The sequence below is a fragment of the Bombina bombina genome, chromosome 6 (assembly GCF_027579735.1).
Source record: "Bombina bombina isolate aBomBom1 chromosome 6, aBomBom1.pri, whole genome shotgun sequence".
Classification (NCBI taxonomy): Eukaryota; Metazoa; Chordata; class Amphibia; order Anura; family Bombinatoridae; genus Bombina; species Bombina bombina.
Genome location: NC_069504.1, coordinates 683,005,568 through 683,032,917, shown reverse-complemented (window position 1 = coordinate 683,032,917; position 27,350 = coordinate 683,005,568). Strand labels below are relative to the sequence as shown.

At 40.4% G+C, this 27,350-nt stretch overlaps 1 protein-coding gene across 1 annotated transcript in view; it reads left to right on the top strand.

Annotated features, from left to right (window-relative positions):
• The first annotated feature begins 244 nt into the window (after window positions 1–244).
• Window positions 245–27,350, top strand: part of LOC128664561 (tetraspanin-15-like) — a 473,765-nt gene continuing 446,659 nt past the window's right edge. The window contains exons 1-2 of the mRNA XM_053719379.1: window positions 245–271; window positions 807–992. Of these exons, the coding sequence (XP_053575354.1) occupies window positions 245–271; window positions 807–992 (213 nt within the window). The remainder of the gene's footprint in view (window positions 272–806; window positions 993–27,350) is intronic.

The following is a 27,350-nucleotide window of genomic DNA, read 5'->3' as shown; positions in this document are numbered from 1 at the left end:
AAAAAAGTGGAAATGGCTGATTGTGATTGCGTCAACATAGAAAACATCTCATTGACAACCTTTAACATGACAATAATTATCAAACGATGGATTGCGAACAACCCCTGTATTTCTTAAACTGTATTTCTGTGTGTTTTTCTTTACTACCAGGAGCAGATCTGGATTTCTTGTGCATGTGTACCTCCCAACTCTATATAATTTAAAGTCATAAGTGAGTGGCTGAGGCAGAGCCTGTTCATACATGATGGTGACAGTGGATGTAGGGGCAGGGGTAAGGGATGTGGGCAGGCTGGGAGCATTTGTGTCTTAGCTATAAGTATTCCAGGGCAGATTATGGCAGGTCCCAGAATTCTTCAACAAAAACTGAAAAAATTAAAAGGGAAGCATAAGGGACACGGACAAATTGTGACGATTCCTTATAATGCAGGAGGATAGGGTGCTCTGACATTCATTAGATTAAAGTTTAATTGTAATGGAGTCAAGCTGTGCAAGTAGTTTGGAGTCATTGTGGTGCAGGCTTACCAAGCCTACAAGTCAAGGAGCTGTGGTTGTAATACAGCACCTCAGAGGTGGTGAAGTAATATCATCCTGGATTGATCTGAATATTGCATTTTTGTTTAGTAACATTATTGATTTGGGCCAGGGTTGCATTTCGCTCACCTTGAAACCAGGCAGCATTGGAAACGTTGTCCCAGAGGTTGATAAATGCCCCCAGTACCTCTTCCTGCTTAAACTGACTTTTCTTTGTTAATGCTCCTTATGTTTTATGCATGATCAAATAACTATACTTCCTGTTTACTTTACAGATTATAGGCCTCTTGATTCTGGGCATTGGGATTTATGCAGAAAATGAGAGACAGAAGAACAGAACCCTTGAAGGCATCTTCCTGGCACCGGCTGTCATCCTCCTCCTCCTTGGAATTCTGATGTTTGTAGTTTCTTTTATTGGAATGGTAGGGTCTCTGCGAGACAACTTACCTCTGGTGAAAACTGTAAGTAACTCAGGAAGCAAGTTTATACTGTATTGTATGATGGCTATTACCTTTTTTCCTAAGATTGCAGAATCAATTGTACGAAGGAGCAAGTACTCTGGTCATGTTTACGTTGCTGTTTTTTTTTTCTTTTACTTACCGGTAAATACTTAGCAAATACAATGTGAATTGTGAATAAAAAAAAATAAATAATCTTTTAACAGATTTAACAGGTGATGAAAATGCCAAAATGTAATTTAAAGGGATACTAAACCCATTTTTCTTTCCTAAGAAATGGTGAGTCCACAAAGTCCTCAATTACTAGTAGGAATATCACTCCTGGCCAGCAGGAGGAGGCAAAGAGCACCCAGCAAATCTGTTAAGTATCACTCCCCTTCCCCCAGTCATTCTCTTTGCCTCTGTCAATCGAGAAGGTAAAGTTCTGGTGTCTGAAGAAAATTGGATTTCTTTTGCTACAAGCAAGTTTTTTGGGTCTAGCTGTAATCCTCCTTGGTGTCTTCAGTAGGGCAGTGGTGGCTTTAAAGCAGTTAGGAACTTGTAGGGGGGGGGCTTGCTGCGTTTTTCTAAAATCTTTGCTGCCCATGGTACAGAAAACCAGAGTAGGCTTACTCTGTTCTTTCTTTTTTCTACAGGTCTCTGCGAGGAGTGTGTGTCCTCTCATACCATGTAAGCTGTCCTCCTACCGGAAGGCTAGACTGCAGGTAAATTTTGTCTTCTATGTATTGGGGACCTGCACTTATGAGTCTTCATCTGCAACAATATCTGGGACATATATATATCATTTAGAAGGATATTTTAGGCAGGATGCAGGCACTGCCACCCCTAACATCGCCGCCAGCTATCTACATATTAACCCCTAATCTGTCGCCCCCACTGTATTATTTTTATTAACCCCTAAATCTATGTCTAACCCTAACACCCCCTAACTTAAATATAATTTAAATAAATCTAAAGAAAAATTCCTATCATTAACTAAATAATTCCTATTTAAAACTAAATACTTACCTATAAAATAAACCCTAAGCTAGCTACAATATAACTAATAATTACATTGTATCTAGCTTAAGTTTTATTTTTATTTTACAGGCAAGTTTGTATTTATTTTAACTAGGTAGAATAGTTACTTAATAGTTATTTACTAACTACTTAGCTAAAATAAATACAAATTTACCTGTAAAATAAAACCTAACCTAAGTTACAATAACACCTAACACTACACTACAATTAAATAAATTCCCTACATTAAATACAATTAAATAAATTAAATAAAATTAGCAAAATTACCAAAGAAAACAAACACTAAATTACAGAAAATAAAAAACAAATTACAAGATCTTCAAACTAATTACACCTAATCTAATAGCCCTATCAAAAAAAAAAAAAAAGCCCACCCAAAATAAAAACTAAACTACGAATAGCCCTTAAAAGGGCCTTTTGCGGGGCATTGCCCCAAAGAAATCGGCTCTTTTACCTGTAAAAAAAAATACAAACAACCCCCCCAACAGTAAAACCCACCACCCACACAACCAACCCCCAAATAAAACCCTAACTAAAAAAACCATAGCTACCCATTGCCCTGAAAAGGGTTATTTGAATGGGCATTGCCCTTAAAAGGGCATTTAGCTCTATTGCAGCCCAAATCCCTAACCTAAAAAAAACCCTACCCAATACACCCTTACCGGGAGAAGTCTTCATCCAAGTGGCAAGATGTCCTCAACGAAGCCAGCAGAAGTGTTCCTCTAGACGGGCAGAAGTGTTCCTCTAGACAGGCAGAAGTGGTCCTCTAGACGGGCAGAAGTGGTCCTCTAGACGGGCAGAAGTGGTCCTCTAGACGGGCAGAAGTGGTCCTCTAGACGGGGAGAAGTGGTCCTCTAGACGGGGAGAAGTGGTCCTCTAGACGGGGAGAAGTGGTCCTCTAGACGGGGAGAAGTGGTCCTCTAGACGGGGAGAAGTGGTCCTCTAGACGGGGAGAAGTGGTCCTCCAGATGGGCAGAAGTCTTCATCCAGACGGCATCTTCTATCTTCATCCATCCGGTGCAGAGCGGCTCCATCTTCAAGACATCCGGCGCGGAGCATCCTCTTCCAACGACGTCTTCTTGATGAATGAAGGTACCTTTTAAATGACGTCATCCAAGATGACATCCCTTAGATTCCGATTGGCTGATAGAATTCTATCAGCCAATCGGAATTAAGGTTGAAAAAATCCTATTGGCTGATGCAATCAGCCATAGGATTGAACTTCAATCCTATTGGCTGATCCAATCAGCCAATAGGATTGAGCTCGCATTCTATTGGCTGTTCCAATGCGGCGCTGTTGGTGGCAGCAGATTAGGGGTTAATAATTAACTAGTGTTTGCGAGGCGGGAGGGCGGCGGTTTAGGGGTTAGTATGTTTATTATAGTGGCGGCGATGTCCGGAGTGGCAAATTAGGGGTTAATAGGTAGTTTATGGGTGTTAGTGTACTTTTTAGCACTTTAGTTATGAGTTTTATGTTACAGCTTTGTAGCGTAAAACTCATAACTACTGACTTTTAAATGCGTTAGGAATCTTTTCAGTATAGGCTGTACCGCTCACTTTTTGGCCTCCCAGGAAAAACTCGTAATACCGGCGCTATGGAAGTCCCATAGAAAAAGCATTTACGAATTTTACGTAAGTTGATTTGCGGTAAGGCCAAAAAATTGTGCGGTACACCTATACTTGCAAGACTCGTAATACCAGCGGGCGTAAAAAAGCAGCTTTAGGACCTGTTAACACTGATTTTTTTACCTTAAAGCACAACTCGTAATCTAGCCGTTAGTGTTATGTGAGCGCGCTCTGTCTGCGCTTGTCTATGGGGCTTGTCATGCATTCCCATGTTGATGCCATGTCACCGCCTTGTCGCCTAGCCTCAGTTTTCTAAGAGCTCTCGCGGAGCGGCAATATTACAATGCATTTTCTTTTTAGAATCAGGGAAGCAGCGCCAATATTTGTACTCATATGTCTTGTTGTTGCTACAAGAGACCTTGCTGGTGGTTTATTTACAGCTGGAGAATGAAGTGCGATTTTAATCATTTTTCACGCTTCATTCCCATGCTGAAAAGGGGACTTTTCTTCTTTGGCTAAGAGAACTACGATCCCTATACAATTTGATCATCTTGGTTTTCAATGAAAACCTGCAGTTTGTATTGCCGCTTTTTTTCAAGTGCGGCTTCCTTTTGGTGCGATAAGGTGAGTTAAAGGAGAAGCGCCAAGCAAAGGCTACTGGATAACAGCAAAAGTACAATTTATTTAGTCTACAATCAACTCTTAAAAACAATCAAGTGAAAAAAAATTCAAATAACCACCGGAGGTTTACTAATCCTAAAATTCAATACCTAAAATGCAATAATCAAAATCAATACCTGAAGTGCAATAATAAAAGTCGATACATATAACTCAATACATGAATAATGAACAGTACTAAAAGGCAAGCGTAATGTTTAAAAGCTGAGATTTCCAGAGTAGAGGGATGAGATCTGCAGATCGAACTAAATAGTTCAAATTCCAAAGTAAGGTAAAACAGTGGATTAAACTAAAAAGTTCATAGTATTATCTCATAGAGGTCTGTATATGGTTGGCACTCTTATGATTCAAAACCCAATATGAGATACAGATATTACACAAAAATTATACAGACTCACAATACAAGTCTCTTGTCTGTAGCAATCCTCAGTAGAGAACTCTCATTCAGAGTTTAAATGATTCCTTGGGAGGAATATTTGTTTATATGGGATGTAGATTTGTTTGTAGCAACCACTAATAGGTGAATCTCTTTCAGCGTATAAAGTTCTTTCAACGTGTAAATGTAGATGATTCCTTAGGTGATATATGAGGAAGTGCAATAACTGTATCAAGTTAATGTTCAGATAGACTCACCGAAATACGAAAGAAGATCTTTCTCCATCTGCCTGTCTTTTTCTCCAAGCCCGCCGTGCATTCAACGTTCACTTTGTAGGTAGTTTGGGGCGTGATCATGACGTCCCGGTCACGTGATGGATTCTAAGACCAATTGCAGTCACGGATTATTGGAAAGTTGTCCGTAGCGTCCTTTTGGTGCGATGCCTTGTCTAAATATACTGGGAGCCAAGATATCTGGCTTTGCTGTGCTAGCCCGTTGGCTGTTGTGGCTGAAATCTTGGTCAGCTGATGTTACCTCCAAGTCTAAGCTTCTGGCGTTTCCTTACAAGGTAGGTCCTTGTTTGGACCTGGTCTGGCAGAAATAATTTCTGACTTTGCGGGTAGAAAAGGGTCTTTTCTACCACAAGTTAAGAAGTATAGACTTAAAAAGACGTCAGAGTAAGTTTCCTTTCTTTTGTATCTTCCTCTTCCAAGCAAGAACAGTCCAAGTCTTCTTGGAGACCCAATCAGTCTTGGAACAAGGGAAAACAATCAAAGAAACCCACAGCTGTCTACATTAGCATGAAGGGTTTACCCCCGATCCGGGATCGGATCATGTGGGGGGCAGGCTTTTTCATTTTATCAAGCAACAAAATGTCCCAGATCGCTGTGATCATTGTATCTCAGGGTTCAGTCTTGTATTCAAGACCTACACCAGGGGCAGGTTCCACCTCTCAAGATTATCTGCAGTCTAGATTAAGAGAGGTGTTCTTGAAATGTGTTCAGGTTCTTTCCTCCCTGTGAGTGATAGTTTCTTCCTTTAAGGGAACAGGGTCTAGGATTCTACTCAACTCTGTTTGTGGTTCCCAAAAAGAGGGAACTTTCTGACGTATCCTAGACCTGAGGCGTCTAAACAAGTTTTTCAGAATACCGTCTTTTAAAATGGATACTATACGTTCCATTCTTCCCTTGGTCCAAGAAAGTCAGTTTCTGATGACAAATAGGCCTGGGGTTTTTTCTTGGTATTGATCAGGGCTAGTGGAATTGTAGTGGTGCTCTACCTGGACGTTATGTTGGTCCAGGCGTCATCTGTTCAACAAGCAAACTCTCATACAGAGATCTTGTTGTCTTTTTTTACTTTTTCCACAGATGGAAACTGAACCTGGAAAAGAGTTCCCTGCTACAAGGTAGTTTTCTTAGGGACTATAATAGATTCCCTATCTGAAAATATTTCTGACAGAGTAGTCATAGTTTCTTTCCTCTCTCTGCAGTCTACTGTTCGGCCATCAGTGGCTCAATGTATGGAGGTAATTGGTCTCATGGTTGCTTCCATGGACATCATCCCTTTGCTAGATCCCCTTTGAGAGCTCTGCAGTTATTCATGCTCAGACAATGGAACGGAGACCACTCAGATTTATATCAGAGGATAGATCTAGATCAGTTGTCAAGAGACTCTCTCCCGTGGTGGTTTTCTCAGGAGCATCTGTCTCAGGGCACAGGCTTCCGGAGACCTTCCTGGGTGATTGTGACCACGGACGCCAGCCTGCTGGGCTGGAGAGCAGTCTGGGATTCTTTAAAGGCGCAAGGACTATGGACTCGGAAGGAGTCTGCTCTCCCCATAAACATCTTGGCGTTGATAGCGATTTACAATGCTCTGATGGCTTGGCCTTCAGTTGTCCTTAGCCGGTTTATCAGGTTCCAGTTGGTCTATATCACCTCAGTGGTTTACATCAACCACCAAGGAGGAACTCTGAGTTCCTTAGCCATGAAGGAGGTGACTCAATTGTTCAGTGGGTGGAAGCTCACAATTGCTGTTTGTCATCCACATTCCAGGAGGGGACAACTGGGAAGTGGTTTTCCTGAGCAGAAAAACATTTCATCCTGAGGAGTGGACTCTCCATCCGGAGGTGTTTTCCATGTTAACCCTCAGAAGGGGGATGCCCGAGTTGGATCTGATTGCGTCTCAGCAGAACGCCAAGCTTCGAAGGTACGGTTCAAGGTCAAGATATCCACAGGCCACCCTGATAGATACTCTGGCGGTTCCTTGGGATTTCAGTTAAGCATACCTGTTTGCTCGTATCAAACAGGAGAGAGCATCTGTAATTCTTATAGCTCCTGTGTGGCCTCGCAGGATCTGGTATGCAGACCTAGTAAAGATTTCATCTCTTTCACCTTTGAGGTTGCCTCTGAGGAAGGACCTTGTAACTCCGGGTCCATTCCTTCACCCAAATTTTGTTTCTCTGAAGCTGACTGCTTGGAAATTGAACGCTTAGTTCTGTCTAAGCGTGGTTTTTCTGAGTCGGTCTTTGAGACAATGATTCAGGCTTTTAAACCTGTTTCTAGAAAGATTTACCATAAGGTATGGCGTAAATACTTTTATTGGTGTGAATACAAGGGCTAATCTTGGAGTAGGGTCATGATTCCTAGGATTTTGTCTTTTCTCCAGGAAGGTCTGGAGAATGGATTGTCGGTCAGTACTCTGAAAGGTCAGTATTCTGCATTATCTATTCTGTTACATATATACGTCTGACAGATGTACCAGACGTTCAAACTTTTTGTCAGGCCCTGGTCAGAATCAGGCCTGTGTTTAAGTCTGTTACTCTTCCTTGGAGCTATAACCTTGTTCTTTTTGCAGCAGGCTCCATTTGAGCCTTTACATTCCATAGGTATTAAGTTATTATCTTGAAAGGGTTTGTTTCTTTTTGCTATTTCTTCTGCTCTGAGAGTTTCGGAACTCTCGGCCTTGCAGTGTGATTCGCCTTATTTTTCATGCTGATAAGGCGGTTCTTCGTACTAAGTTTGTTTTTCTTCCTAAAGTGGTTTCAGATAGGAATATTAATCAGGAAATTGTTGTTCCTTCCCTATGTCCTAATCCTTCTTCTCATAAGGAACGTTTGTTGCAAAACCTAGATGTTGTGCGTGCTCTAAGATTTTCTCCAACATAGGTGTGTCCGGTCCACGGCGTCATCCTTACTTGTGGGATATTCTCTTCCCCAACAGGAAATGGCAAAGAGCCCAGCAAAGCTGGTCACATGATCCCTCCTAGGCTCCGCCTACCCCAGTCATTCTCTTTGCCGTTGCACAGGCAACATCTCCACGGAGATGGTTAAGAGTTTTTTGGTGTTTAAATGTAGTTTTTATTCTTCAATCAAGAGTTTATTTTAAAATAGTGCTGGTATGTACTATTTACTCTGAAACAGAAAAGAGATGAAGATTTCTGTTTGTAAGAGGAAGATGATTTTAGCAACCGTTACTAAAATCGATGGCTGTTTCCACACAGGACTGTTGAGATGAATTAACTTCAGTTGGGGGAAACAGTGGGCAGACTTTGCTGCTTGAGGTATGACACATTTCTAACAAGACTTGGTAATGCTGGAAGCTGTCATTTTCCCTATGGGAACCGGTAAGCCATTTTCTTAGTTTAGTATAAGAATAAAGGGCTTCACAAGGGCTTTAAAGACTGGTAGACATTTTTCTGGGCTAAAACGATTACTTTATAAGTATATTTAGTGGATTATAACTATAAATAGTTCTTTTAATCTTGGGGATATATTAAAAAAACGGCAGGCACTGTATTGGACACCTTTTTCACTGGGGGCCTTTTCTAGTCATAGGCAGAGCCTAATTTTCGCGCCACTAATGCGCAGTTGTTTTTGGAAAGCAAGGCATGCAGATGCATGTGTGAGGAGCTAAGAACCACTGAAAAAGCTTATTGAAGGCGTCATTTGGTATCGTATTCTCCTCTGGGCTTGGTTGGGTCTCAGCAAAGCAGATACCTGGGACTGTATAGGGGTTAAATGTAAAAACGGCTCCGGTTCCGTTATTTTAAGAGTTAAAGCTTTCAAATTTGGTGTGCAATACTTTTAAGGCTTTAAGACACTGTGGTGAAATTTTGGTGAATTTTGAACAATTCCTTCATACTTTTTCACATATTCAGTAATTAAAGTGTGTTCAGTTTAAAATTTAAAGTGACAGTAACGGTTTTATTTTAAAACGTTTTTTGTGCTTTGTTATCAAGTTTATGCCTGTTAACATGTCTGAACCATCAGATAGACGATGTTCTGTATGTTTGAAAGCCAAGGTTCCTCCCCATTTAAATATATGTGATGAATGTGACATAGTGTCCAAACAAAGTAGGGACAATGATGCCACTGATAATGATGTTGCCCAAGATGATTCCTCAAGCGAGGGGAGTAAGCATGGTACTGCATCATCCCCTTCTGTGTCTACACCAGTCTTGCCCACACAAGAGGCCCCTAGTACATCTAGTGCGCCAATCCTTCTTACTATGCAACAATTAACGGCTGTAATGGATAATTCTATTAAAAACATTTTGTCCAAAATGCCCACTTATCAGAGAAAGCGCGATTGCTCTGTTTTAGATACTGAAGAGCATGAGGACGCTGATGATAATGGTTCTGACATACCCTCACACCAATCTGAAGGGGCCAGGAGGGAGGTTTTGTCTGAGGGAGAAATTTCAGATTCAGGAAAAATTTCTCAACAAGCTGAACCTGATGTTATTACTTTTAAATTTAAATTAGAACATCTCCGCGCTCTGCTTAAGGAGGTGTTATCTACTCTGGATGATTGTGACAATTTGGTCATTCCAGAGAAATTATGTAAGATGGACAAGTTCCTAGAGGTCCCGGTGCCCCCCGATGCTTTTCCTATACCCAAGCGGGTGGCGGACATTGTAAATAAGGAATGGGAAAGGCCCGGCATACCTTTTGTTCCTCCCCCTATATTTAAGAAATTATTTCCTATGGTCGACCCCAGAAAGGACTTATGGCAGACAGTCCCCAAGGTCGAGGGGGCGGTTTCTACTCTAAACAAACGCACTACTATCCCTATAGAAGATAGTTGTGCTTTCAAAGATCCTATGGATAAAAAATTAGAGGGTTTGCTTAAAAAGATGTTTGTTCAGCAAGGTTACCTTCTACAACCAATTTCATGCATTGTTCCTGTCACTACAGCAGCGTGTTTCTGGTTCGAAGAACTAGAAAAGTCGCTCAATAAAGAATCTTCGTATGAGGAGGTTATGGACAGAGTTCAAGCACTTAAATTGGCTAACTCTTTTATCTTAGACGCCACTTTGCAATTAGCTAGATTAGCGGCGAAAAATTCAGGTTTTGCTATTGTGGCGCGAAGAGCGCTTTGGCTAAAGTCTTGGTCAGCGGATGTGTCCTCCAAGAACAAATTGCTTAACATCCCTTTCAAGGGTAAAACGCTGTTTGGCCCTGACTTGAAAGAGATTATTTCAGACATCACTGGGGGAAAGGGCCACGCCCTTCCTCAGGATAGGTCTTTTAAGGCTAAAAATAAGCCAAATTTTCGTCCCTTTCGCAGAAACGGACCAGCCTCAAATTCTACACCCTCTAAGCAAGAGGGTAATAGTTCTCAAACCAAACCAGCCTGGAGACCGATGCAAGGCTGGAACAAGGGTAAGCAGGCCAAGAAACCTGCCACTGCTACTAAAACAGCATGAAGTGTTGGCCCCCGATCCGGGACCGGATCTGGTGGGGGGCAGACTCTCTCTCTTTGCTCAGGCTTGGGCAAGAGATGTTCAGGATCCTTGGGCGCTAGAAATAGTTTCTCAAGGTTATCTCCTGGAATTCAAGGAACTACCCCCAAGGGGGAGGTTCCACAGGTCTCAATTGTCTTCAAACCAAATAAAAAGACAGGCATTCTTACATTGTATAGAAGACCTGTTAAGAATGGGAGTGATTCATCCTGTTCCATTAGGAGAACAAGGGATGTGGTTTTACTCCAATCTGTTCATAGTTCCCAAAAAAGAAGGAACATTCAGACCAATTTTAGATCTCAAGATTCTAAACAAATTTCTCAGGGTTCCATCGTTCAAAATGGAAACCATTCGAACAATTCTTCCTACCATCCAGGAAGGTCAATTCATGACCACGGTGGATTTAAAGGATGCGTATCTACATATTCCTATCCACAGGGAACATCATCGGTTCCTAAGGTTCGCCTTTCTGGACAAGCATTACCAGTTTGTGGCACTTCCATTCGGATTAGCCACTGCTCCAAGGATTTTCACAAAGGTACTAGGGTCCCTTCTAGCGGTGCTAAGACCAAGGGGCATTGCAGTAGTACCTTACTTGGACGACATACTGATTCAAGCGTCGTCTCTGTCAAAAGCAAAGGCTCATACGGACATTGTCCTAGCCTTTCTCAGATCTCACGGGTGGAAAGTGAACATAGAAAAAGTTCTCTGTCCCCGTCAACAAGAGTTCCCTTCTTGGGAACAATAATAGACTCCTTAGAAATGAAGATTTTTCTGACAGAGGCCAGAAAATCAAAACTTCTAAGCTCTTGTCAAGTACTTCATTCTGTTCTTCTTCCTTCCATAGCGCAGTGCATGGAAGTAATAGGTTTGATGGTTGCGGCAATGGACATAGTTCCTTTTGCACGAATTCATCTAAGACCATTACAACTGTGCATGCTCAGACAGTGGAATGGGGATTATACAGACTTGTCTCCGACGATCCAAGTAGATCAAAGAACCAGAGATTCACTCCGTTGGTGGCTGAACCTGGACAACCTGTCACAGGGAATGAGCTTCCGCAGACCAGAGTGGGTCATTGTCACGACCGACGCCAGTCTGGTGGGCTGGGGCGCGGTCTGGGAACCCCTGAAAGCTCAGGGTCTATGGTCTCGGGAAGAATCTCTTCTCCCGATAAACATTTTGGAACTGAGAGCGATATTCAATGCTCTCAAAGCTTGGCCTCAACTAGTAAAGGCCAAATTCATAAGGTTTCAATCAGACAACATGACGACTGTTGCATATATCAACCATCAGGGGGGAACAAGGAGTTCCCTGGCGATGGAGGAGGTGACCAAAATAATTCAATGGGCGGAGAATCACTCCTGCCACTTGTCTGCAATCCACATCCCAGGAGTGGAAAATTGGGAAGCGGATTTTCTGAGTCGTCAGACTTTCCATCCGGGGGAGTGGGAACTCCATCCGGAAATCTTTGCCCAAATAACTCAATTATGGGGCATTCCAGACATGGACCTGATGGCGTCTCGTCAGAACTTCAAGGTTCCTTGCTACGGGTCCAGATCCAGGGATCCCAAGGCGACTCTAGTAGATGCACTGATAGCGCCTTGGACCTTCAACCTAGCTTTTGTATTCCCACCGTTTCCTCTCATTCCCAGGCTGGTAGCCAGGATCAATCAGGAGAGGGCTTCGGTGATCTTGATAGCTCCTGCGTGGCCACGCAGAACTTGGTATGCAGACCTGGTGAATATGTCATCGGCTCCACCATGGAAGCTACCTTTGAGACAGGACCTTCTTGTTCAAGGTCCATTCGAACATCCGAATCTGGCTTCACTCCAACTGACTGCTTGGAGATTGAACGCTTGATTTTATCAAAGCGTGGGTTTTCAGATTCTGTCATTGATACTCTTATCCAGGCTAGAAAGCCTGTAACTAGGAAAATTTACCATAAAATATGGAAAAAATATATCTGTTGGTGTGAATCTAAAGGATTCCCATGGAACAAGATAAAAATTCCTAAGATTCTATCCTTTCTACAAGAGGGTTTGGAGAAAGGATTATCTGCAAGTTCTTTGAAGGGACAGATTTCTGCTTTATCTGTTTTACTTCACAAAAAGCTGGCGGCTGTGCCAGATGTTCAAGCTTTTGTTCAGGCTCTGGTTAGAATCAAGCCTGTTTACAAACCTTTGACTCCTCCTTGGAGTCTCAATTTAGTTCTTTCAGTTCTTCAAGGGGTTCCGTTTGAACCCTTACATTCCGTAGATATTAAGTTATTATCTTGGAAAGTTTTGTTTTTGGTTGCAATTTCTTCTGCTAGAAGAGTTTCAGAGTTATCTGCTCTGCAGTGTTCTCCTCCTTATCTGGTGTTCCATGCAGATAAGGTGGTTTTGCGTACTAAACCTGGTTTTCTTCCGAAAGTTGTTTCTAACAAAAACATTAACCAGGAGATAGTTGTGCCTTCTTTGTGTCCGAATCCAGTTTCAAAGAAGGAACGTTTGTTACACAATTTGGATGTAGTTCGTGCTCTAAAATTCTATTTAGAGGCTACAAAGGATTTCAGACAAACATCTTCTTTGTTTGTTGTTTATTCTGGTAAAAGGAGAGGTCAAAAAGCAACTTCTACCTCTCTCTCTTTTTGGCTTAAAAGCATCATCCGATTGGCTTATGAGACTGCCGGACGGCAGCCTCCTGAAAGAATCACAGCTCACTCCACTAGGGCTGTGGCTTCCACTTGGGCCTTCAAGAACGAGGCTTCTGTTGATCAGATATGTAAGGCAGCGACTTGGTCTTCACTGCACACTTTTACCAAATTTTACAAATTTGATACTTTTGCTTCTTCTGAGGCTATTTTTGGGAGAAAGGTTTTGCAAGCCGTGGTGCCTTCCATCTAGGTGACCTGATTTACTCCCTCCCATCATCCGTGTCCTAAAGCTTTGGTATTGTTTCCCACAAGTAAGGATGACGCCGTGGACCGGACACACCTATGTTGGAGAAAACAGAATTTATGCTTACCTGATAAATTACTTTCTCCAACGGTGTGTCCGGTCCACGGCCCGCCCTGGTTTTTTTAATCAGGTCTGATGAATTATTTTCTCTAACTACAGTCACCACGGTATCATATGATTTCTCCTATGCATATTCCTCCTTTACGTCGGTCGAATGACTGGGGTAGGCGGAGCCTAGGAGGGATCATGTGACCAGCTTTGCTGGGCTCTTTGCCATTTCCTGTTGGGGAAGAGAATATCCCACAAGTAAGGATGACGCCGTGGACCGGACACACCGTTGGAGAAAGTAATTTATCAGGTAAGCATAAATTCTGTTTTTGCCAGTTCTCTGCCCTGTTTGTTTCTCTGGTAAGTGTAAAGGTCAGAAAGTGACTGCTACTTCACTTTTTTTCCGGTTGAGAAGTATAATTTGTTTTTCTTATGAGACTGCAGGACAGCAGCCTTCTGAGAAAATGATGGCTCATTCCACGAGGGCTATCTCCTCTTCTTGGGCTTTCAAAAATAAAGCTTCTGTGAAACAGATTTGCAAGACTGCAACCTGGTCCTCTTTGCATACTTTTTCCAAATTTGATACTTTTGCCTCGGCCGAGGCTTCTTTTGGGAGAAAGGTTCTTCAAGCGGTGTTGCCTTCTGTTTAGGTCTGCCTGTCTTGTTCTCCCTCCCTTTTCATTCCGTGTCCTCTAGCTTGGGTATTGGTTCCCACTAGTAATTGAGGACGTTCTGGACTTACCATATCTTAGGAAAGAAAACAAAATTTATGCTTACCTGATAAATATCTTTCTTTCCGGATATGGTAAATCCACGACCCCACCCTTTTATCAAGACAGTTATTTGTGTCTAAACCTCAGCACCTCTACACCTTGTGTTATTCCTTTTTCTATTTTCCTTCGGTCGAATGACTGGGGTTTGTAGGAAGGGGAGTGATACTTAACAGCTTTGCTGGGTGCTCTTTGCCTCCTTCTGCTGGCCAGGAGTGATATTCCCACTAGTAATTGAGGATGTTGTGGACTCACCATATCCGGAAAGAAATTAATTTAACAGGTAAGAATAAATTTTGTTTTTTTTCTTTCATGATTCAGATAGAGCATTTCGTTTTAAGCAACTTTCTAATTTACTTTTTATTGAAATGAGTAAATGTTGTTTTATTATCTGAATTGTAGGAGATAGACTTCCATTGTCCTTCAAATTCTTGATCTTTTAGAACAACCTTTTTTTATGTATCTCTTCAGTTATTCATTTGTTCCTGTCATGTTTCCCACATTACAACTCCATCACCATATTAAAAAGATAAAATAAAATTATTCTAATCAGCTGATACAATCACTGTGGCTGATTACCTGGAAATGATTAATTATTCATGGGCTAACCTTACGTTCATCTATGGAGTATAGATGAAATCTTATGGCCTCCAGGGTATTTAGATTCTGAGTAGTGATGGATTTTCATGTTTGCATAATATTATTTCTTAAGGGATTGCATCTCAAAGAAATAAAAATTGCGTTGTTTAGGAGAAAAAGATTAATTTGTGTGAAATAATAATCATCCTAGGTATAAAAGAATATGGCTTTGTATAATTACAGAAGACAAGCCTGTACACTTTCTTTTTTAAATTATATTTCTTTCTGTAAAAAAAAACAAGCAAACTATATATATATATATATATATATATATATATTATTGCACAATTTTATATTAATATTATCAGTTTAGTATTGAAGAAATATTCTAGGTTAAACATTCTTGGAGCTATATAAAGTTTGCCTCTTCTAGCTAAAACTAAGTGTAAGCATTTTTTTCAGAACTGTATAGAGCTAATCTGGGGTATGCTCTCCAAGACTGAGAATCTAGTAAAAACACAGCAACTTATTCTTACCCATTAACATACACAGTGGTCTGCAAACACTGGCTTTTCAAAGTCCACCTCTAGTGTAATCTTCCAAAAAACTTTAAGGGACATGAAGCCTAATTTTTTTTTTCTTTCATGATTCAAATAGAGCCTACAATTTTATAAAGCAGGGTTGTACACTGAGTAGCGTGCACGTGTCTGGAGTACTAAATGGCAGCACTTTAAACAAGAATTTGTCTATTTTCAGAGCCGAATATCCTCTTGTGCAAGTAAAACACACTAATATCTGTATTTGCCCAGATCTAAGTGTGTTTCATTTGCACTAGAGGAGATTTGGTTTTGAAAAGAGTAGAATACCGAAAGCAGCCTCCTACTTCCACATTCGGCAATGAACAAAACTACTGAATGGACATTTCTGTGGTAAGGAGTTTCTATTTAAAGTGTCTGATTTATTTTCTCTGTTCAAATTTAAGAAAAAATAAATTAGGAAAACACACAAACTAGTATTTCTTATGAAATGGAAGGAGTGCAAATAAACCTGCTAAAACCTGTACAAATCATGTTACATAGCTTTCCAATTAACATTATGCTGTTTAAAAGCTATGAGAGAATTACTTTTTTTTTTCTTTTCTTAAAAAGAAATGTGGATAACTATCCATTTTATTACACTATAACAAATATATAACAGACTAACAAAGACCAGCTTTTTGCAAAATTCATTTAAAAACATAAACCTTTTAAAACATTGTTTACATGCAAAAAATGTAATGTGCAGTTTAGAGAGCACTGTAATTTATATAACTGTGTATAAAAAAAAATCAATAAAAAAAAAATCAGCTTTTACCTTTTTTTTTAAAGGAACACTAACGTCAAAAGTAAACATTCATAGTTTAGATGGGGAGTATGCATTTTTTAGAGCATTTTAAAATTATTTCCACAATCAAATTTGTGCAGTCTTTTTAAACGCTAACTTTCTGAGGCACCAGCTCCTACAGAGCATGTGTAAGAATTCTCATAGAGTATACATATATGAGTCTGTGATTGGCTGATGCTTGACACATAATAGAGGGGGCTGGCAAAGTGAAGGAAATTTTGAAATTTGTCAGAAAAAAATGTACTGCTCAGAAAAATTCAAAGTGCTATTGCATTGTCTTTGTATTAGGCACGTGTTAGTATGCAATTATACTGTGTTTAATGGTCATTTAATACAGAAGGCCTATTGGCAATGTTTGAGCTTACACATTTATTGATTGATAACATGGAAGAAGAGGAAAAGTTTAACCTTCAATAAAAAATCTCTGTGATCCCATTTTTTTTTGTCAAGGAAACGTTGCCACGCAAACTGACAATAATACATTTAGGTATATGATCTTCCACTTGCTTTCTTGTCAATGAGGCAACTCAATCAGTGGCTAAGTACACTTTCATATCTGCAACTAGCGGTATTTTAGAGGTGCTGGTCCATGGTCGAAACTAGCAGCCCTAGACACAATTGACTTATTTAACGTCCCTTTAAAGTATATTTTATAAACTTCTCAAAGAATATACCATAAAGAAATATTTTGTATCATTTTTATAATATGCTCTGTTAAATGTTTCATTGACTGATGTGGCTTTTTCAAGTTATCCATTAAAATGAATGAATGTTTTTAATCACACTAAAAGCTAATAAGAATACAAAGAATGTTAATCAGAAGATAAAATGGTTCATTGCTCAAAGCATTTCTTCCTATCCCGAATAAGTACAAATAATACTGTGTTGAAAAGTTATTATAATACAAACTAAAAATATCACTCTAAGAGCCAATCTAGAAAATTTTCAAAATAACTAAATATGATCTTAATGTAATCAGAAGAAATTTTGATATATTCTATTGTTATTGATAGATTATATTTACTGCAGTGATAGATTAATGTGTCCTACACAAACAACCAAGAGTCTGTTACTGAATAGCATCAGAATTTACAGGTATTGGTTCTAGTTTTTGTTATTACCGTTTTTGTTTCCCAATAGGGAAAAAATGATGTTACAGTTTAGAGTATCTCCTGCTTTGTTAAATTACACAGTTCTTCTATCAATAAGCGCTATAGTAAATAGGTTTGGTTGAAATGCTATTAAATAAGTCAAATTTACCTTGGTGCACTAGCCATTGAGGGTAGCCAGGCTACTGCAAAAGTGTCTTTCAGTACTCAAAAAGAGCGAAGTGCTCAAACCAGGGAACAAACAGTAGCGTAATAGCTTGTTCTATAGTTAGTTACCACCCCAAGAGCAGCCTCTTTTTGCCCAGCATTCTTCTTCCACAGAAAACAACAAAAATAACTTTCCTTCAGTGTATCGGTCTGGTCCTGACTAAAATGTACAGACTGGCGCTGTGGTCTCAAAGTACAGGCCCTTTGGCCATATGTGACGGTAAATGTCACTTCCAGTTCCTAGTATATCCTGTTCCAGAGCACTCACTCTGTTTAAACGCCCCCCACGGGAGAAAAATACTTTGTCAGTGGCTCCTAGATACATCAAGCTTGATACCCCTGGTCTAGAGCCTAATACCAGGCAATCCCTCTCTGAACGAGAGACAGGGCAAACCCCAGACATACATTTTCAGACTAGTGTGAATATGCCAGGCCATCTTCACTCCTTATTTGCTATCAATGCATTTAATGTAATGATTTGTGTTTTTTTTTCTAAGAAGAAGCTTGTTTGAATTGTGAAATGAACTGTTGAAGAGGTTTTTAGCTTTATTTCCTGATTTTTACAGAAACAAGTTTTAGTCTCAAAGATATGTGGGTTATAGACTGGTTGAGCAGTCTAAGAAGGTGGTTAATAAGGTAGTGTCTGCTTTTATTAGTTGTTGTAGTTATAAAACATACCACTTTTAATGAAGAAGATGGATGAGTTTTCTTTTATATGGTGAACAATGTTGGTCTTTATTTATGTTAGTCTTGGAAATTCCCTGTCATTAGTTTGTCTCTAATGTGACTAGCTTTTGGTGGGGGGTCAGTGGTTAGGGTCAGATTAAGCATGCTGTAAATTCTATTCATTTGCGTATTCTGGAAGTGGAGTTATGGGAGTAAATTTACTTCATGGCTGTTATATTCATCTTGCTATGCTGCTAAAACTGTTGTATTGGATTTGGTGACACTGAATGGGCTGATTTAAACCATGAGAAACATAAGGTAAAATATAGACTTTAAAGGTTACAGACTACTCACAATAATTCAGCACATTTTTATGCCGTTTATCTTTTAACATGCATTTTAGAACTTGATATTTAAAAATGTCATTAACAATTGAAATGCTTAATTCACTTGATGACACTTCTCTTGTAATAGCTGCTGAATAAATGTTTAAGATTAATATATTGGTACATTGTATTCTGACTCTGTACTTGAAATGTATTACAGGGGAAGAGTTTTTAAAAAAAAAAAATATTATTATTAAGATGCAAGACGTGTAAGTGTTGTCACCTATGCCCCAGACTGTGTGACATTTAACAAGAATAAAATCCAGACAAGATACATTTTATAAACCATCACAAAATAATTATTTGTGTTTTACTGTTCTGTTCTCTACTATTGTTCACTAGAGTCAGACTAGATATTGAGTGACAGATATATTTTGCTGCCCAACTCATTAACGCTATTTCTTCTACCCTATTAGGGGCCAAACTGGTTTTTTTACACTTGCATAATTTGTATGTTTTATTACATAAATTATATCTTGAGGATAAAAAGAACTTGAATCAAAGCCCAAGCCAAGCCTGTAAAGTACGCAACCAGTTGTATCAAATCATATTACATGGTGCTTAGTTATAGTTAGGTCATGGAATACCAAAAAGGATGTAGATTGATAGAACCTCTGAATTGATCTGCTCAGGGGAATATGGGTAAATTAAGGGCCCGATTTATCAAGCGACGCCGGACATGGGCGTACATATTTGCGCCCCTGTCCACCGCAGCTCGCCTCTGGCGGGCAGAATTCCATCGGCAGAATTCAGCATTGCACAAGAGCGCTAGTTTGCTCTCTTGTGCAACACTGCCCCCTGCCCACGCACAGCCAATCACACGCGGGCAGGAGCTGTCAATCTCCCCAGTCGGACGGGACCGTAGAGATGGAGAAGAGGATAGGAAGTAGCGGTTTGATGAATACTCTTGTGAGAACCTGCAGTCGTAATGCGGCGAACGGCTTGATAAATCAAGCCCTAAGACAAACAAGGCAGTACAATTTCACTTCAATAAAGTATGACTGGAAGCAGATAGTAGGCAAACTTTACCAGACTAGAGGTAACACTTGTCCGTCTGCAGCACAATAGACAGTGGTTTCAGATGGTGACTTTCCGTCTCCCCCTCTTTCTCTTCATCTCATTTTTGCCTTTTATCTTTTTGTTATCCTCACTCTCACTAGTGCTTTTTATAGTATAATAGTCTAAGCCAGTGTGTCTTATATCCCTAGTGCACATAGACTTTATGCTACTTATTAGGGGATTCCAAGGGAATAACTACAATTCCTAGCAAGGAGAGGGGAGACTCGGGACAGCTAATCTTGATTGGAGACTTTTTTACAATACTGTATATCAGCAGAAGATTTTAGAAATTCCTGGTTAGACTTGTTGTCTATTACTGAAGGGATGTACTAAATAAGCCAATATTGATCTTGCTACCTTTTATTCCTTTTAGTTTATCTTTTAATTCATGTAGCTGATCTAATTTATCTTAGCTGTATTTCATATTAAAAGTTAAATTAAAAAAGCTATTTTTTTATTGAATATTTAAATTATTTGCTCCATCCCCATATACTACATGCAAAGGCAACTAGAAAAAAAGACTGCATTACCTTATACATGAGCTCATTATTTAAAAACAGTAGCTTTTAAACTCATCTCCTGAAAAAAGTTTAGTTTCTAAATTCCATTAAGAAAGGGCTGAAATAGGGGATTCCCTTCTTAAAGGTACTCGAACCAAAATATTTTCTAAATGTAAACCATATAAATGCTTAGGCCCCGATGAGCGGAAGTTCCAGGAGGCAGCAAGATATTCAAAAGGGGTTCGTCACCATGTCGGGAAAGCGGGCAAAATATTCCAAGTAGCTGACATCAGTGTTTAAATGCAGCATTAACAAGGGCCATTTTACTATACGTCACAATGGGTGGCGATGCTGGCAATATATTCCAAGCAGCATCGCCACCTACATTGACGATGTAAGGTAAAGGATCTCTTTTAAAGATATCACAAAACAAAGTAAACATACCTCAGCATACATGAATAACCCCTAATCCACCATAACCCCCGTCACTATTAGCCCAATTTTGTATTAACTCCTAAACTGCAATAACTCCACACTCCATACCTCCACTGCAATAAACTCTACTCAACCCCAAAACCCCCTCATCCCCCACTGCAATAAATTCCCTACTCTACTTAACCCTTAAACCGTCACATCCCTCACCGCAATAAACTCCCTACTATATTTAAAACCTAAACTACCAATAACCCTACCGCAATAACTCCCTACTCTACCTAACTCCTAAACTGCCATTACCCCATGGCAAACTACCCCCTAACCTATTAACCTCCTAACCACCACAATGCCCCATCACAAACTACCCCTAAACTACTTAACCCTCTAATAGCTAACACCCCAAGACCCCTAACCCAATACCCACTAAATTACAAAAAATAACAAAACACTACTATTGAAAACTTTTTTTTAACTAATATAAAAAAACACTACCAATAAAAGCCCTATACTAAAACTAGAGTCCCCTTAGAAAAAACTCTACTAAAACCCTGAAAAGGGCATATTTGAAACATGCCCTAGTTGAAGTAATCACAGCTCTTTTGCCTCTAAAAAAATCCTAATCTAAAAAAAACATATCTAATAACCCTATCCTAAAAAAGAACAAATTAAGGTAATAAATGCCCTGATAAGGGCATAAGTGATTAATATATTTTGCAAAGTAAAAAACTCCTATACTAAAAAAAAAAAAAACGAATAAAAAATACAATCGAATCGTAACAAATTCTCTGAAAAGAGCATGTGTTTTAGCTCTTTAGCCAAATAAAAACCCTATCCTAAAAAAAAACTGCCCCCCACAAAAAATCAAAATCAAAAATAAAACCTTAACGCTAAACCTCAAAGTTTCTACTCAGCAACTTGAATCAGACTCCTTAGAGGGGTAGCTGCGGGTCCATGGCGGCGCTCCTCTGGGTCTATATTCTTTTTCCATCTTCTGTCCGATGCGTCTTCTTTTCTTCTATATTCCATCCAATGCGTCTTCTTTTCTTCCATATTCCATCTGATATGTCTTTTTGCTATCCCGCAGCACACTACCGATTTAATGGTAAAGACTATACATATGATAATATTTTAATAAATATTAAGGCGTGGGAGGATTCCACATCTTCTAGCATATATTTGTGAATCTCAACATTTTGTCTGCTTTTTCACTATATTCATAGTATTGCTGTTTCTTATATAGAGTTTTATTTTGGTGTTCCTCTGGCAAATAGGTCTTTACTTCAGATCTTGCTTTAGTTAAAGGAACACTGTACCCAAAAATTTTCTTTCTCCAACATAGGTGTGTCCGGTCCACGGCGTCATCCTTACTTGTGGGATATTCTCTTCCCCAACAGGAAATGGCAAAGAGCCCAGCAAAGCTGGTCACATGATCCCTCCTAGGCTCCGCCTACCCCAGTCATTCTCTTTGCCGTTGCACAGGCAACATCTCCACGGAGATGGCTAAGAGTTTTTTGGTGTTTAAATGTAGTTTTTATTCTTCAATCAAGAGTTTGTTATTTTAAAATAGTGCTGGTATGTACTATTTACTCTGAAACAGAAAAGAGATGAAGATTTCTGTTTGTAAGAGGAAAATGATTTTTGCAACCGTTACTAAAATCGATGGCTGTTTCCACACAGGACTGTTGAGATGAATTAACTTCAGTTGGGGGAAACAGTGGGCAGACTTTTGCTGCTTGAGGTATGACACATTTCTAACAAGACTTGGTAATGCTGGAAGCTGTCATTTTCCCTATGGGAACCGGTAAGCCATTTTCTTAGTTTAGTATAAGAATAAAGGGCTTCACAAGGGCTTTAAAGACTGGTAGACATTTTTCTGGGCTAAAACGATTACTTTATAAGTATATTTAGTGGATTATAACTATAAATAGTTCTTTTAATCTTGGGGATGTATTAAAAAAACGGCAGGCACTGTATTGGACACCTTTTTCACTGGGGGCCTTTTCTAGTCATAGGCAGAGCCTCATTTTCGCGCCACTAATGCGCAGTTGTTTTTGGAAAGCAAGGCATGCAGATGCATGTGTGAGGAGCTAAGAACCACTGAAAAAGCTTATTGAAGGCGTCATTTGGTATCGTATTCCCCTCTGGGCTTGGTTGGGTCTCAGCAAAACAGATACCAGGGACTGTATAGGGGTTAAATGTAAAAACGGCTCCGGTTCCGTTATTTTAAGAGTTAAAGCTTTCAAATTTGGTGTGCAATACTTTTAATGCTTTAAGACACTGTGGTGAAATTTTGGTGAATTTTGAACAATTCCTTCATACTTTTTCACATATTCAGTAATAAAGTGTGTTCAGTTTAAAATTTAAAGTGACAGTAACGGTTTTATTTTAAAACGTTTTTTGTGCTTTGTTATCAAGTTTATGCCTGTTAACATGTCTGAACCATCAGATAGACGATGTTCTGTATGTTTGGAAGCCAAGGTTCCTCCCCATTTAAATATATGTGATGAATGTGACATAGTGTCCAAACAAAGTAGGGACAATGATGCCACTGATAATGATGTTGCCCAAAATGATTCCTCAAGCGAGGGGAGTAAGCATGGTACTGCATCATCCCCTTCTGTGTCTACACCAGTCTTGCCCACACAAGAGGCCCCTAGTACATCTAGTGCGCCAATCCTTCTTACTATGCAACAATTAACGGCTGTAATGGATAATTCTATTAAAAACATTTTGTCCAAAATGCCCACTTATCAGAGAAAGCGCGATTGCTCTGTTTTAGATACTGAAGAGCATGAGGACGCTGATGATAATGGTTCTGACATACCCTCACACCAATCTGAAGGGGCCAGGAGGGAGGTTTTGTCTGAGGGAGAAATTTCAGATTCAGGAAAAATTTCTCAACAAGCTGAACCTGATGTTATTACTTTTAAATTTAAATTAGAACATCTCCGCGCTCTGCTTAAGGAGGTGTTATCTACTCTGGATGATTGTGACAATTTGGTCATTCCAGAGAAGTTATGTAAGATGGACAAGTTCCTAGAGGTCCCGGTGCCCCCCGATGCTTTTCCTATACCCAAGCGGGTGGCGGACATTGTAAATAAGGAATGGGAAAGGCCCGGCATACCTTTTGTTCCTCCCCCTATATTTAAAAAATTATTTCCTATGGTCGACCCCAGAAAGGACTTATGGCAGACAGTCCCCAAGGTCGAGGGGGCGGTTTCTACTCTAAACAAACGCACTACTATCCCTCTAGAAGATAGTTGTGCTTTCAAAGATCCTATGGATAAAAAATTAGAGGGTTTGCTTAAAAAGATGTTTGTTCAGCAAGGTTACCTTCTACAACCAATTTCATGCATTGTTCCTGTCACTACAGCAGCGTGTTTCTGGTTCGAAGAACTAGAAAAGTCGCTCAATAAAGACTCTTCATATGAGGAGGTTATGGACAGAGTTCAAGCACTTAAATTGGCTAACTCTTTTATCTTAGACGCCACTTTGCAATTAGCTAGATTAGCGGCGAAAAATTCAGGTTTTGCTATTGTGGCGCGCAGAGCGCTTTGGCTAAAGTCTTGGTCAGCGGATGTGTCCTCCAAGAACAAATTGCTTAACATCCCTTTCAAAGGTAAAACGCTGTTTGGCCCTGACTTGAAAGAGATTATTTCAGACATCACTGGGGGAAAGGGCCACGCCCTTCCTCAGGATAGGTCTTTTAAGGCTAAAAATAAGCCAAATTTTCGTCCCTTTCGCAGAAATGGACCAGCCTCAAATTCTACACCCTCTAAGCAAGAGGGTAATAGTTCTCAAACCAAACCAGCCTGGAGACCGATGCAAGGCTGGAACAAGGGTAAGCAGGCCAAGAAACCTGCCACTGCTACTAAAACAGCATGAAGTGTTGGCCCCCGATTCGGGACCGGATCTGGTGGGGGGCAGACTCTCTCTCTTTGCTCAGGCTTGGGCAAGAGATGTTCAGGATCCTTGGGCGCTAGAAATAGTTTCTCAAGTTTATCTCCTGGAATTCAAGGAACTACCCCCAAGGGGGAGGTTCCACAGGTCTCAATTGTCTTCAAACCAAATAAAAAGACAGGCATTCTTACATTGTGTAGAAGACCTGTTAAGAATGGGAGTGATTCATCCTGTTCCATTAGGAGAACAAGGGATGGGGTTTTACTCCAATCTGTTCATAGTTCCCAAAAAAGAATGAACATTCAGACCAATTTTAGATCTCAAGATTCTAAACAAATTTCTCAGGGTTCCATCGTTCAAGATGGAAACCATTCGAACAATTCTTCCTACCATCCAGGAAGGTCAATTCATGACCACGGTGGATTTAAAGGATGCGTATCTACATATTCCTATCCACAAGGAACATCATCGGTTCCTAAGGTTCGCCTTTCTGGACAAGCATTACCAGTTTGTGGCACTTCCGTTCGGATTAGCCACTGCTCCAAGGATTTTCACAAAGGTACTAGGGTCCCTTCTAGCGGTGCTAAGACCAAGGGGCATTGCAGTAGTACCTTACTTGGACGACATACTGATTCAAGCGTCGTCTCTGTCAAAAGCAAAGGCTCATACGGACATTGTCCTAGCCTTTCTCAGATCTCACGGGTGGAAAGTGAACATAGAAAAAAGTTCTCTGTCCCCGTCAACAAGAGTTCCCTTCTTGGGAACAATAATAGACTCCTTAGAAATGAAGATTTTTCTGACAGAGGCCAGAAAATCAAAACTTCTAAGCTCTTGTCAAGTACTTCATTCTGTTCTTCTTCCTTCCATAGCGCAGTGCATGGAAGTAATAGGTTTGATGGTTGCGGCAATGGACATAGTTCCTTTTGCACGAATTCATCTAAGACCATTACAACTGTGCATGCTCAGACAGTGGAATGGGGATTATACAGACTTGTCTCCGACGATCCAAGTAGATCAAAGAACCAGAGATTCACTCCGTTGGTGGCTGAACCTGGACAACCTGTCACAGGGAATGAGCTTCCGCAGACCAGAGTGGGTCATTGTCACGACCGACGCCAGTCTGGTGGGCTGGGGCGCGGTCTGGGAACCCCTGAAAGCTCAGGGTCTATGGTCTCGGGAAGAATCTCTTCTCCCGATAAACATTCTGGAACTGCGAGCGATATTCAATGCTCTCAAAGCTTGGCCTCAACTAGCAAAGGCCAAATTCATAAGGTTTCTATCAGACAACATGACGACTGTTGCATATATCAACCATCAGGGGGGAACAAGGAGTTCCCTGGCGATGGAGGAAGTGACCAAAATAATTCAATGGGCGGAGAATCACTCCTGCCACTTGTCTGCAATCCACATCCCAGGAGTGGAAAATTGGGAAGCGGATTTTCTGAGTCGTCAGACTTTCCATCCGGGGGAGTGGGAACTCCATCTGGAAATCTTTGCCCAAATAACTCAATTATGGGGCATTCCAGACATGGACCTGATGGCGTCTCGTCAGAACTTCAAGGTTCCTTGCTACGGGTCCAGATCCAGGGATCCCAGGGCGACTCTAGTAGATGCACTGATAGCGCCTTGGACCTTCAACCTAGCTTATGTATTCCCACCGTTCCCTCTCATTCCCAGGCTGGTAGCCAGGATCAATCAGGAGAGGGCTTCGGTGATCTTGATAGCTCCTGCGTGGCCACGCAGAACTTGGTATGCAGACCTGGTGAATATGTCATCGGCTCCACCATGGAAGCTACCTTTGAGACCGGACCTTCTTGTTCAAGGTCCATTCGAACATCCGAATCTGACTTCACTCCAACTGACTGCTTGGAGATTGAACGCTTGATTTTATCAAAGCGTGGGTTTTCAGATTCTGTCATTGATACTCTTGTTCAGGCTAGAAAGCCTGTAACTAGGAAAATTTACCATAAAATATGGAAAAAATATATTTGTTGGTGTGAATCTAAAGGATTCCCATGGAACAAGATAAAAATTCCTAAGATTCTATCCTTTCTACAGGAGGGTTTGGAGAAAGGATTATCTGCAAGTTCTTTGAAGGGACAGATTTCTGCTTTATCTGTTTTACTTCACAAAAAACTGGCGGCTGTGCCAGATGTTCAAGCTTTTGTTCAGGCTCTGGTTAGAATCAAGCCTGTTTACAAACCTTTGACTCCTCCTTGGAGTCTCAATTTAGTTCTTTCAGTTCTTCAAGGGGTTCCGTTTGAACCCTTACATTCCGTATATTAAGTTACTATCTTGGAAAGTTTTGTTTTTGGTTGCAATTTCTTCTGCTAGAAGAGTTTCAGAGTTATCTGCTCTGCAGTGTTCTCCTCCTTATCTGGTGTTCCATGCAGATAAGGTGGTTTTGCGTACTAAACCTGGTTTTCTTCCGAAAGTTGTTTCTAACAAAAACATTAACCAGGAGATAGTTGTGCCTTCTTTGTGTCCGAATCCAGTTTCAAAGAAGGAACGTTTGTTACACAATTTGGATGTAGTTCGTGCTCTAAAATTCTATTTAGAGGCTACAAAGGATTTCAGACAAACATCTTCTTTGTTTGTTGTTTATTCTGGTAAAAGGAGAGGTCAAAAAGCAACTTCTACCTCTCTCTCTTTTTGGCTTAAAAGCATCATCCGATTGGCTTATGAGACTGCCGGACGGCAGCCTCCTGAAAGAATCACAGCTCACTCCACTAGGGCTGTGGCTTCCACATGGGCCTTCAAGAACGAGGCTTCTGTTGATCAGATATGTAAGGCAGCGACTTGGTCTTCACTGCACACTTTTACCAAATTTTACAAATTTGATACTTTTGCTTCTTCTGAGGCTATTTTTGGGAGAAAGGTTTTGCAAGCCGTGGTGCCTTCCATCTAGGTGACCTGATTTGCTCCCTCCCATCATCCGTGTCCTAAAGCTTTGGTATTGGTTCCCACAAGTAAGGATGACGCCGTGGACCGGACA